General features: G+C 42.4%; 1 protein-coding gene across 1 annotated transcript in view; it reads right to left on the bottom strand.

Annotated features, from left to right (window-relative positions):
• Positions 1-1,491: 1,491 nt before the first annotated feature.
• Positions 1,492-12,824, bottom strand: part of LOC120843382 — a 107,970-nt gene continuing 96,637 nt past the window's right edge. The window contains exons 9-11 of the mRNA XM_040214740.1: positions 12,312-12,452; positions 1,880-1,983; positions 1,492-1,513 (exon numbers count right to left, since the gene is read on the bottom strand). Of these exons, the coding sequence (XP_040070674.1) occupies positions 1,492-1,513; positions 1,880-1,983; positions 12,312-12,452 (267 nt within the window). The remainder of the gene's footprint in view (positions 1,514-1,879; positions 1,984-12,311; positions 12,453-12,824) is intronic.

Below are 12,824 nucleotides of genomic sequence, written 5' to 3'. Positions count from 1 at the left end.
CGCCTCTTACCGCTGTCGCCAGTAGTATGAAAAAGGTCAAATTTGGCCGTCTTTTCTCGGAGCTGAAAAAAAAAGGGCGGTACTCCTAAGCGGGTCGCCTTAAATCTACGGTTTTTAGAAATGAGTTTTGAGGTCATAGAAAAAGACATGCGTGGCATGGTATTCTCCACGGTCCCAGAACGATTCTGCGCATTCTAAGGGGGAAAAAAAAAAGACTCGCCACGCTATGCTATGGAGTCGGTTTTTATAAAGTCGTGCGCACAAGATACACACAATATTTAGGAACCAAATGACCAGAATAGAGTCAGTGGGCTACTCTGGAAGGGTCGTGACAAATGTGATAGAAGGCATCCCTCAGAAAGTAAAAGGGCATGCCGATAGAACATGGACGCAACCGGCACTAAGCAAAATGAGGCCTAAGGTGGTACCATATGTGCGCAAAATGTCGCGAACCTTCAAGAATGTTGCGAAGCGCTTTAAAGTACCGCTCCTTTTTTCAGCTCCGAGCCTCTGCCCTTTGCCTTCGTAATAACGGTGACAACGGTAAGAGGCGAGACTGCACCACAAAAGCATGCCTGACCGAATGTGGATTGCGCCACGGGGTGCCTATGAAGCCCCCCTTACGTGTGTAAAATCATACGTAGGACAAACGGGAAAATGTATGAATGACCGACTATGGAAGCACGTGCAACATTTAAGGACTAATTCTGGGGCCCATTTGCCTGAACACAGCAGAAAATGTAAGGGTGAGCCGCGTTTTTTTCTGAGACAAAGATTCTGGTCAAGGGCAAGTGCCAAAAAGCGTACGAGTTAATGAAAGAATACTTTACCAGAAAGAGGGGCAGACAGTTTGTAAGTGACACATCCATTGCCCTGTATAATGCTGAGAGATTTGTTTTAACATTTTTTTTAATGAGAAATAAAGTGTGAATACCCTGGCCAAGCGCATGCGTGGACGTGATGAAGGTTACGAGATATGTACTTCTTTCCTTATTACACTGTTCAAATATAGTTGTGAGTGCACGTGCCTGTTTGTGTCTTCGTGGCTCCGTTATATGTGCGTCATGCACTATGCTTTATTTATATTGCAAGGCGCACGTGATCTATGGTCTGCGAGAGGAGAATTATAGTATGTTTACCTGCCCCGGTTAAATTCGATTGCACAGTTTCACCATATTGTAGTCACTGATATCAACGCAGGTATGCGTTTTCGAAAAATATCTTGGGAACCTAGGCATTCTGAGATCCACTCACAACAAGCGTTTAGCGCTGTCAATATTACACCCACCAGTGCGTGGCCTTAAAGAGTGCATTCTATGCGCTTCTTCTGGCGCTAACAAATGCATTAGGCTGAGCTATATTCCTTTCACCCGATCCCCTCTCTGCTTGCGGGCATGGGCAAGAGCGTGATTACGTGGCGGAAGATGTGAATATGACCGTTTCGGCGAGCGCGAGGCTTCAACTGCACTGTTAGACTAGGAGTGATTGTAGTTAACATTCACGCTCCAACGTTCTGAAGGGCACAGTAGAAATTTGTAAATGGAGCTAGCCTAGGTCTTGAAGTACTTCCAAACGTGCTAGGAGAGATCGTCGGAAGCAGAAGGTTTGTTACTGTTTTTCTTGTCGTTTGGGTAACTTGCTCAGTTATTTGAATCCGGCCAAGTGACATTTTTCTTAACTGTTTATTACAATAAATTTATTTTCACGTAGGAATAGGGTAAAGATTTTAATAATGACATTTAACGAATGTTTATTTCTCAGTGGGAAGAAACTAGCAGGCCTTCACCTGCTACTTGTTTGTTTGCATTGTGGGTTTGGGAAATACTAGCAAAAATCAAAAGCATATTTTTTATTTATTTATATTTTTATTTGATCAAGCAGGAAGCTTCTTTTTTTAATAGGCGATACATTCACCAAAGCTTGCTCTGCAGCGCTTCCTAAAGAGGCGGTTGTCTCGTTAGTACATTTTCCGGCAAGGCAAAGCTGAAAGAATAGAAGTCGTGGTTATTAACTGTAGCACAGTTACATCTGCATAATCTAATAACTATTCCCTGTATTAGTTACTCTGATGTATAGAGCAGGTAAATGTCATGTCTAAATGTTGCGGTTGCGGTGACATGTGCATCGATGTGAACAAATAAAAAAAGTATATTTAACGTATTTACCCTACGCGCTGCAACGAATGTCTAGTTTTTTACTTATGTTAAACACTTCCATTCTAGTGACACGTGTACACGTTAACGAAACGACTTGGCCCATGGCGATTAGTCACAGGCCGACTGGTAACAAAGCCGTTCATTACAGAGGAACATTGGTCACAGCTAGGATGATTCGTCATGGGGACGACCCGTCACATAATGATTCGTCCCCAAGGAAATGTTTTATTCTGTTCGGGCCACGCCGGCAAGGCCCCCTACAGGACAGCATGACTTAACGAGGGCAAGGAAAATGAAGCAAGCGTTGTAGCCCCGGATTAGCTCTCGAACGGCTAATGTCTTGGCAGCTTGCCGCCAACATTTTTCGAACTCGGATCTTATTACAAAAGATGTAGGGGATCGCGATGGAGAAATCTGGAGCGATGTTGCTTCAAAATCGTTTTTTGCACGCGCCCTTTTTTTGTTTGGCAAGAAACTCGGTGGCGCCTCCTACTGAGTCGCCCTGGCACGCTTTCGGTTTGGGTATATTTTCTAATTTTTACGCGTACTTCTTTGACCGTAAGAGTGAATACGTGTCACAGCGGCATTAGCGGTTATTTCCTAAAAATAGCTCGTAGATTTGGTCTCGTAAATATTGCAGAATTTGCCGTCTAGTGCAGAAACAATTGTGTATGACGGCTATTTGCACGCTAGCGCCAACACGTTTGAACTTACGCGAGAAAGAAAGAATATAAGCAATATGAGGAAAAACGCACCGTTTGATTGGATCTGTCGCAGAACATCTCAATACAAAGCAGAAATAACAACTGATTTGTCTAACAGTTCTATTATTGCACTTCAAAACAACCATACCCTCGTGAGAGACCCGACCGAGATCTGCTTGGCATATTGAATTGAAGAATTGTCTGATCAGCAGGTGTTTGCAAAAATATTTTCTACTTTTAGCATTGACAATATTTGCTTTTTTAATCACTTGTGTATGTTACAAGCAAAAGTTCTAAAACTCCATATTACATTTCGTGGGCACTGCTTCTGCCGTTAGTGATGTCACCGAGTCTGAAATGTCCACTCCGTCACCCCTTCGGCATCGATGAAACGAAGATCTCGCCGGCTGAAGGCAGTACCATATTTGCAAGCTTCTTAAAAGTAAAAGAGACACGCCGACTACAACTGGCAGATAGACCTTATTTCTGAACCGTGTGACAGCTCACGCCGCACAGACAGTCTGAGGGCAGTGACCGAAACTCTGTGTTTTTAGACCTTGAAACATTTTTTTTATATCTGAGAAGTGAAACTTCTTTCCAGGTATTTCCAAATCTGAGTACATATGATACGAGGGTGATTCAATAAATAAGGTAAATTTTTTTGTATAAGGACTTCTAATACACATACAAGCTTACTTTTTTTTATTTTTCGATGTAGTCTCCCAGCACTGTCACACAGTTTTCCCATCTGTGCACAAGCTTCCGTATTCCCTCAGCGTAGAAATCTTTAGAGTGATGTCTCAGCCAGTCGCTCACAACACTTTTGACTTCATCGTCACTTTCAAACTTCGTGCCTCTCGTGAACGCCTTCAAGGAACCAAACAAGTGAAAGTCTGAAGGGGCAAGGTCTGGGCTATAAGGGGGATGAGGGATCATTCCCAGCACAGCTCGTTGATGGTCTGCACCGTTAGGGCCTTGAGTTGTCATGATGCAAGATGACTTCTTTTTGACTGATGACCTCTGCGTTTGTTCTTCGTGTCTTTCTTGACCTGCCTCAGCAGTTCACAGTAGTTGGCACTGATTACAGTGCTTCCTTTTTTAAGGAATGTAATGGTGATTGGGCCTTGCATATCCCAAAAAACGGTGAGCATCACCTTCGTAGTGGACCGCTGGGACTTGGACTTCTTCACTGGAGAGCCTGCGTGCTTCCACGCCATGGATTGTCGTTTAGACTCAAGGTCATAGTGCCAAACCCATGTCTCGTCAGATGTGAACATCTTCAGAATCTCATCACCATCCTTCTCATAGCGGGAAAGACACTGCTGGGACAACTCGACCCTCCTCTGTTTGTGCTCCGCAGTAAGCATCTTTGGCAAACACCTGCTGCTGACCTTCGAGTAGCCAAGGTCATCATGGACAATTTTGTGTGCTGTTCCCACAGATAAGCTCAAAGTCCTTGCAACGCCGTCCACTGTCACCCTTCTGTCAGACTGAATGAGGTCATTGACTGATTTGATCACCTCAGGACATCTCACTTCTGTAGGCCTGCCAGGCCTGTCTTCATCCACAACACTGCTCCGTCCTTCTTTAAACAATTTAGCCCACTTGCAGACATTTTTTTGGCTGAAACATGTGGCACCATACACAGTTGACATTCTCCTATGAATTTCAACGGGTTTGCACCCTTCAGCAACCAAAAACTTGATAACTGACCGCTGTTCAATCCTGGAGCATGCTTCTTGGTCGGCCATCTTTGTTACTCAGTAAAATGCTAAGTTTTTTTGTGTGTTTTTTTTTTGTATTTTGCATAAGAAATAAATCCATGTGGAAAAGTAGTAAAACAATAAAAATAACAAAAAAGTAAGCTTCTATTTGTATTAGAAGTCCTTATACAAAAAATTCACCTTATTTATTTAATCACGTTCGTATTTATATTACGTGGTATTTATGCATAACATCGTGATCGAACGACTATGGTCATCCCCCGTAGTACATAAATCTACGTGCATATTAGTTTTTAATAAAGCATCCCGTGTTATTTTTCTGATTGCACTATGTCGTCCATGAACATAGCTAGTTACGGAATAATACGGTTTGTATGTTATTATATACTTCTTTGCACTCTCGATATGACTGACTGTCACATGGACAAGTCGCCTTAGGACAAATGTTTCTATGTGACGAATCCTTCTGTTATCAATTAGCCTCTGACGAGTGCGCTTGTGGTCAATCGTCTTCAATCCCTCGCTAACAAGGGCGAACAAAATACTGCCCTTTTGTTTTCATACAGAATACTCCGAGAATACATCTTTTGGCGGGCTAGTTGGTTCATGATTTGTAGAAATAAATGAACTGCGCAAAGGAAGAGGACAGAGGTAGAAACGAGTACGACACACGGAGCGCAGACTTTCAACTGTTTATTTGGCGCAGACACAACAGTATATATAACAGCAAACTGACAACACCGCAAACTGATTGCTGCTGTTATATATACTGTTGTGTCTGCGCCAAATAAACAGTTGGAAGTCTGCGCTCCGTGTGTCATACTCGTTTTTGCCTCTGTCCTCGTCCTTTGCGCTGTTCTTTTATTTGTACAGAATACTCCGTTTCTCATGTTTTAGAGTCCATCTTTTACAAATACATACCACTACATTTTGGGGCAATAATATAAAGAGGCAGGGGACATTACAATACGAAACCCTCAGTGAGGATTATGCAATGTGCAAGGATTTGTAATAATAGCAAAATGTAATTTGAACAATAACAACAAAACAATAAACAGAGGACGAGTACGAAAGCGGCCGCAAAACCAAATAGGCATATCACCCGGCCGAGCAAAGTGGTAATTATTTCAACAGTATTTATAGGGCAGTAAACCAATGAAGGGACAACACGCAGAAAATTTCAGCCCGTAAGTCGTTTCAACATGTACCATATGCGGATGAAAGTGTACCTAAATATTTCAGTATCAATACCATCATGCAAACTTGACTGCAAGGTCCTAGCCACGATGTAGGAACTGCAGCCTCTTTATACCAAATGACAATTTAAGCATTGAGATACTTTCAATAGCTTATGCTATCTGGCCTAAACTTGAAAAATTGTCAATGCTGAAGCGTTATTCTTAGCAATACCGTTCTTTAATTACACGATAAGATGAGATATATTTGAACACGCGACTCTGACGTCATCTTGATGCGGTGGCGCTGCGGCTAACGTGGCGCATGCGCAGACGTGTTTCTTCATATGAATTTGGTTTCTGCGCAGGCGCAGTGCCCACACCTCGTGCGGGAACTGCGCGTTGGCCTATAGACTTTGAAGGGCGATACTGCTAAAGCAAATCCTGGCATTTATGCAAGAAATGTTCCTCTTTTTTCGCCTTTTTCATCGACTTCAAGGTATCCTATTTTTTCCTCACCACAGTCTCGAGTTTTAAACATCGTGATTAACTGCCACTAGCTCGCCTGCACACTCACTGTCTTTTCATTACTCGAACATAGATTGTTTATGTGTAACGTTCCGCGTTTCCGGTCTTGGTTACTTTTTAAATCGACGAGCTTTTTTTGGTTTTAATAAATTAAATTAGTTGTTATCTGTGAATATTTTCACATATGTGATTTTTTTTTTTCCGATGATATGTCAGTCAACCAAAATCCATATATAGTTCTTCCTTTGTTCATCCCTCTGTTAGCGCTTGGCGAACCTTAAAAAAAGGGTTGCGTTTACCTCGCTTCTGCCATGGGGAGTGTGCAACTGCCATAAGATGACAAACAGGAATATACGCGACTGAGCCCAAAATTAGACGAGGCGAATTCGCAAAAGAGCATTTATGGTTAGAGTATCATGTACAGCATTAAAGTGATGACGAAATGTACAAAAAAGCAGTTTCTGTTATTTAATTTAACGCATGCAGTTTCATCGAATACCGTTTCATCGAAGCCGTTTCATCAACCTCCATTTTATCAAACGCCGTTTCATCGAAGCCAGTTCATCGAATGCCTCCTAGTACAGCAGTAAAAAGTTTAAATCAAGGAATATGTTGTTTTTTTTTGTTTTTTTTTGTTTTTTTTGACATCGAAAGGATAGTATTTTTATATTCATGATTTAAGACAGCCCTGAGGCTGGGGACACAAAAAGGACAAACACGACGAAATTCTTGTTTCCCCATTCTCGGGGTTGTCTTAAATCATGAACGTAAATAATAAGCCAATAATAATAAACTTCATATTTCCTGCCACTTTAATTTCTATATTTTGTGGGGGCGCTCGCGCGCTCAAAAGGAGTGGGGCCGCTGAAAGCACCGTCCCCCCCCCCCCCCCCTCTATATGAGTGGGGCCAACTCTGCCCAGGCCCAGCGGCCAGTCGCCGCTGCGGAGCCGACAGGTAATAAACACTTTTGTTGTGTGTGTGTTTTTTTTTTTTTAAGCTTAACAGATTTGTTAAAAAAAAACATGAAAGTTACACTTACGCCGCTTGTGGAGGTGAGTTATGCGGCTAGGGGACATATTATAGGGGGCTAATCGTAACGATCAGTCGGCTAATTAATTAAAATTCGTTAATTAACTTTTTATTAATGAAAATCGACATATGGTTGCAATTAGAAACTTGCTCAGCGTCATCGAAAACCACTAAATCAGTCATTTTTAGAAGGACTTTGAGCGCGTGAGAAGTGCAGTAGTGCACTAAAGTTACCACACGTGGAGCAGGTACAAAGCTAGCGGTTGCGATAAGGCGTCCGCGCGATTTTTCCGCCTCTTTATCTAGTGCCAGCCTTATACCTGCTCCACGAGTGGTAACTTTAGTACAATACCACGCTTCTCACCCGCCGAAAGTCTTTCTGAAAATGCCTGATTTAGTGGTTTTCGATGACGCTGAGCAAGTTTCTAATTGGAACCATATGTCTATTTTCATTAATTAAAAAGCTAATTAACGAATTTTAATTAATTAGTCGACTGATTGTTACGATTAGCCTCCTATAATATGTCCCCCTAGTCGTATAACTCACCTCCACAAGCGGCATAAGTGTAACTTTCACGGCTTTCTTTAAACAAATCTGTTAAGCTTAAAAAAAAAAAAACACCCTGTATAACACGGGCACTTCACATCATCGCACGTGGTTTCTAAGGAGGAAATAAACGAACATATGCAGACGAATATATATATATGTATATACAGGTTGTTTTTGTTTATTCATACACATTTGTTTAAAAAAAAACATGAAAGCTACACTAATGTGGTTTGTGCAGGTGGGTTATACGGCCAGGCGGACATTATGTGGGTGGCTAATCTTTGCGATAAGTTGGCTATTTAATTAAAATTCGTTAATTTTTTAATTACTGAATTAAACATATGGTTTCAATAAGAAACTTGCTGAGCGTCATCGAAAACCCCTAAATCAACTATTTTAGCAGGATATAACGCCGGGACAGCATTTCACGGCGTTCTGCAAAAACGCTCCATTTTAACGCATTTCTAGATTTCGGTTTCTTATCGAAGCGCATCTACGCGCCCGTGACCCTGTTCCCCGGTGGTCGCGGCGCGAGGCCACCTCCTCGCCTCCCTCGTAGAATGGAGGGAAGTACGGCGCACGTGTGTTGCGCGTCTCAGCCACTGGGGAGCAGGACCGCGGGCGCGGTGATGCGCTCCGATAAGAAACCGAAATCTAGAAACGCCTCCAAATGGAGCGTTTTTACAGAACGCTGTAAAATGTTTCCCCGGCGTTATATCATTCCAAAAAAAGATGATTTAGTGGTTTTCGATGATGCTCTACAAGTTTTCAATTGGAATCATATGTCTAATTCCAATACTTAAAAGTTAATTAACGAATTTTAATTAATTAGCCGACTTATCGCAAAGATTAGCCACCCACATAATGTCCACCTGGCCGTACAACCCACCTGCATTAACCGCATTAGTGTAGCTTTCACGGTTTGTTTTTTAAACAAATGTGTAAGAATAAAAAAAAAACACCCTGTATATTATGAACGGTCAATTGGGCGGCCCATTTACCCCTATTGCGGGTGCTTTCCAAACACCCTTTACCTCCTCTGGGACTGCTCTTTCTTCCTCCACTGCCACTCCAATGCTCTTGCCTTCCTCCCCCTCGTCAGCGCCCCGGGACACTGGTGCAGCGGCTCGCTTTCTCGGCGCCCCTCATTCTCCTCTTCCAGAGGTCCCTGGCCGCTCACGTCCAGTCGACACTTAAAGGGCAACTCCGCTCAATTCCGAAGATTTCGGGATGAGGAGTGATTTCGCATTAAAGTTAATGGCCTACTAAAAGACACTACGTCATTTACTTCGCGAAAAATGGGATATTTATTTTTAAGTCTAACTCAAACATGAGCAGAAATCGAAACTGCAACTTCGGCTCCATCCGGCAACATTGGCCTCAGGCCGCCAAGAACTTGGCCATCACGTGGTACAAGATGCCACGCGATCCTCTACGCGACGACGGGCTGGATTGGGGCGGGCGGGTACCAGGCGCAAGTGTCGTCTGCACCGCACTCTTCACCACGTTTTGGTGTCTACGGCATTCGACATCTGCACAACTGCGGCATTAGTCTGCACACGTAGTGTCCACGACTTTAGCAGGACTGTGTCGCGTGCCCTCAGAGCTCGATAATTTTGTGTAACTACCAGTTCTTCCTTCCTTTCATTTGTAGATTTATCTTCATCATTTCAGCTGTGAACACACAGCCGAGAAGGCAGCCAGCACTTGGTTGTACGGGCTTCTGCCTTTTGGCTGCTTCAGGCGCTCGGCTGTGTGGAAGTTGTGCAAATAAACACCTTGAACCTTGAACCTTGAACTCCGAGAGACGATAATCACAAACTGTGAGACAACAATGGCGGTTTTGACGTCGAAGACGGTGGCAACGGCGGGGCCACGGTGGGGCGGCCGAACGGCTCCCAAAACGCGCGCTGCGCAAGCGAGTTACGCCAATCACATGGACACCGCTGAGGCCCGTATTGAGACGTTGCTGACGTCACCTGATACGCTTGCCCGGAGAAGTAAAAAACAAGCAAAGGGGGGCAATGGTAATGACGTTTAGTTCAATGTTGGCTTTGCCCACGCCGTAGCCTTGACTGCGCTGTTGGTTGCGCCTCAATTCGACCCCTCGAGTCTGCCGATTTCGGCAACTTGGCGAGTTGCAAAGTTTGCCGGACCGTTTAAGAAACATTTAGACAAAACTACGTCGTAATATTTGGCGTGTGGCCTTCCTAAGTGATACTGATGCGAACTACATTGTTTGTTTGTTTTTTTTTTTTTTTTTTTTAACAAAAATGAAGCGGAGTTGCTCTTTAAGGGCCCCGGGTGATGAAGGCCATCGGACCCTCTTCTTAGAGACGGACGGATGGGGCGTCTTTCTGGCAATAAAGTTTTAACACACATACTCCGCCCCTTTTTTCATAATCCAGTCTATTCTTTAATATATACACATGCACTCCCCCCGCCCTTCCCAAAATCATGGACATCCCTGGCACCTCAGCCCCCCTTAAAAAGAATTCCTGGCTACGCCTCTTGCTTCACGCACAAAACCGTGCTTTTAAAGCAATGACCGGTCTCAATATCCCATAAAACAGAAGAAAAAAAAAAAGAAACCTGTCTTCCTTCTTTATTATTTTTCGTAGTCGGCGGAACCATAAACCTGCCGGCTTTACAACGTATATTTTTAACAGTCATTGGTAAGTTACTTTTAAAAAGTAATTCGTTACAGTTAATTACCTTCAGAAAAAAGTAGCGAAGTTACCATTACAGTTACCGCAACAAAAAAGTAACTCGTTACAGTTACATTTACTTTCAAGAAGTAACGACGTTACTTTTCAGTTACTTTTCTATAACACAAAAATTAAGAAACAAACTAGTGTTTGAAAGAAAAACGTATAGACACGAATCAGTCGGCTTTCATCATAGCGGTAAATTCAAACTTAATAATTTAGCTGGTAAATTAGTCAATATTATGAAAAGAATAAAGACCAAAATTCAACAGGATGTGGTTTCTCAGATATGAAACCGAAAACTTGTTTTCGGAGTACTCCTTGTTGCAAAGTTTGCGTACTGCGGTCAAATAGTTAACAACTACCTTCACCACAGCAAAATACTCTCTGTGCGCCGGCCATATGCTAGTTCTTTGTTCTCATCAACATCCCAATCCTTGGTAGCACTAGCACATTGTTGGCTCGTTGACGGTTGCGCTGGGTTTATTCACTCCTTTGATATATTTCTGTTCGTACCCGGCAAACCAGAAACAAGCCCTGCGCAAACAGCAGTAAATTTTGCTTCCACCGTTGAAACCACGCCGGAGTAGTGGCGCAAATCAAAATACGAAGGATGCGCACTGCGGAGTAGTGGCGCTAATCAAAATACGAAACATACGAAGTTCCCTCCGCGCGTATTGTTGTTTCACGGTTGATTCACCCGATTAAAAAGCGTCCGCCGAAAAAAGAAAAACCGCAACCGAGATAGTGCTTCAATATACTAAGATGTAAGTGTTCAGTCACAAAGTACAAGCAAGTGCATAAAGATAACTACTTTTTTTTTTCATCAAATCTACTCGTGGCTATATTCGGATAGTGACTCGCGAGAAAGAGCGTATTCTCAAGTTTGTGCAACGCCAGCTGACGCTCGAAATGTCGGAACAGACAGTTTGGGAAGTGCAAGGAATAGCTGCATTATACTCTTTCAATGATATATTATTCACAAAGAACTGAAAAGTAACGACAAAAGCAACGTCGTTACTTTCATCGTTACCTCAGAAAAAGTAATAGAACTACAGTTACAAGTTACATTCTTAAAAAGTAACTCGGTACAGTTACAAGTTGCCGTAAAAGTAACGAAGTTACAGTAACGGGTTACTGGTAATAGTAACGCGTTACTACCTAAGACTGGTTTTTAAACAGAAAGCTACTTTTTTATGGTAAAATAAAAACAAAATTAAACAGATAAATAAAAAATACAAAGATATAGTGAAGAATAGTTATATTCCTTTTCAGGGCGTACTCTCTTGCGTAAAAAAATAGGGAGATAAAAAGGGAAGAAAGTATGTGGTGGAGAACAGTCACTTATCTTACCTGAAAACTGTAAGTAGTACACCCACGTAAGTTTTGTTCTGTTCGATGGTTCAGTAAACAAGGTTTGTTTGAAAAAGTGTGCAGGGTAGTATTTTTAGTACTGGTGATTCGACGGCATTGTGAAAACTACTTAGAGGCGAGAGTAGAACATCTAGAAAGCAGTCTAATGCTCTGAAATTTGGTGAAGCGACGTTCGATGAAACGTTAGTCGGTTCGATGAAACGTTAGTCGATTCGATGAAACAGCGTTCGATGAGATGCCCAGTATCCGTTTAAGCGAAAAAAGCAGAACTGTATTTTTGTTTTATGAAAGATCTAGAAGTGTCCCCATGTGCCACAAAAAAAACTTTCTAAATTAAACTCTAATATGTAGATTTACGCACCTGGCATTCTTTACTTTGTGTGCCATCGGGGGCAAGAATAACAGACCATTTTCCTTTCGTGCCTTTTTCACAGCAAGCAACGAAGCAAGAAAACACGAACGCTTGTGTGTGCTGTGTGCCAGATTTGGGAGAAAACAAAATCTTTTATATAGGACAAAGTGCTAACAGTGCGTGACGCAATTAGGGCGAACATGACAGTGGCTCAGACTGGGTAATGGCCAACACTAAATTTACCACCTAAGATTGTAACATAAATTAGAGCGCATTTATGATAGGCTTCCAATTTCAAAACAGAAGTATGCTGAGATTTACTTGTCATAAAATGGACGATCTTGAGAACCACGAGATCCAGGGAGAAAGCATACGTATTGTAATATCTTATAGCTCAGAAAGCTGTTCTTTGATAACACCATCACAACGTTCATTCATACGTTCCGGAAAAAAATTAACCCTGTTTAAAACACCAGGTTATATTTATATACTTCATATTGTATGAAGTGTCAGTCTTAGGTA

This window comes from Ixodes scapularis, unplaced genomic scaffold (genome assembly GCF_016920785.2).
Source record: "Ixodes scapularis isolate PalLabHiFi unplaced genomic scaffold, ASM1692078v2 PGA_scaffold4__175_contigs__length_147842914, whole genome shotgun sequence".
Classification (NCBI taxonomy): Eukaryota; Metazoa; Arthropoda; class Arachnida; order Ixodida; family Ixodidae; genus Ixodes; species Ixodes scapularis.
This window is presented reverse-complemented; position numbering and strand designations above follow the sequence as displayed.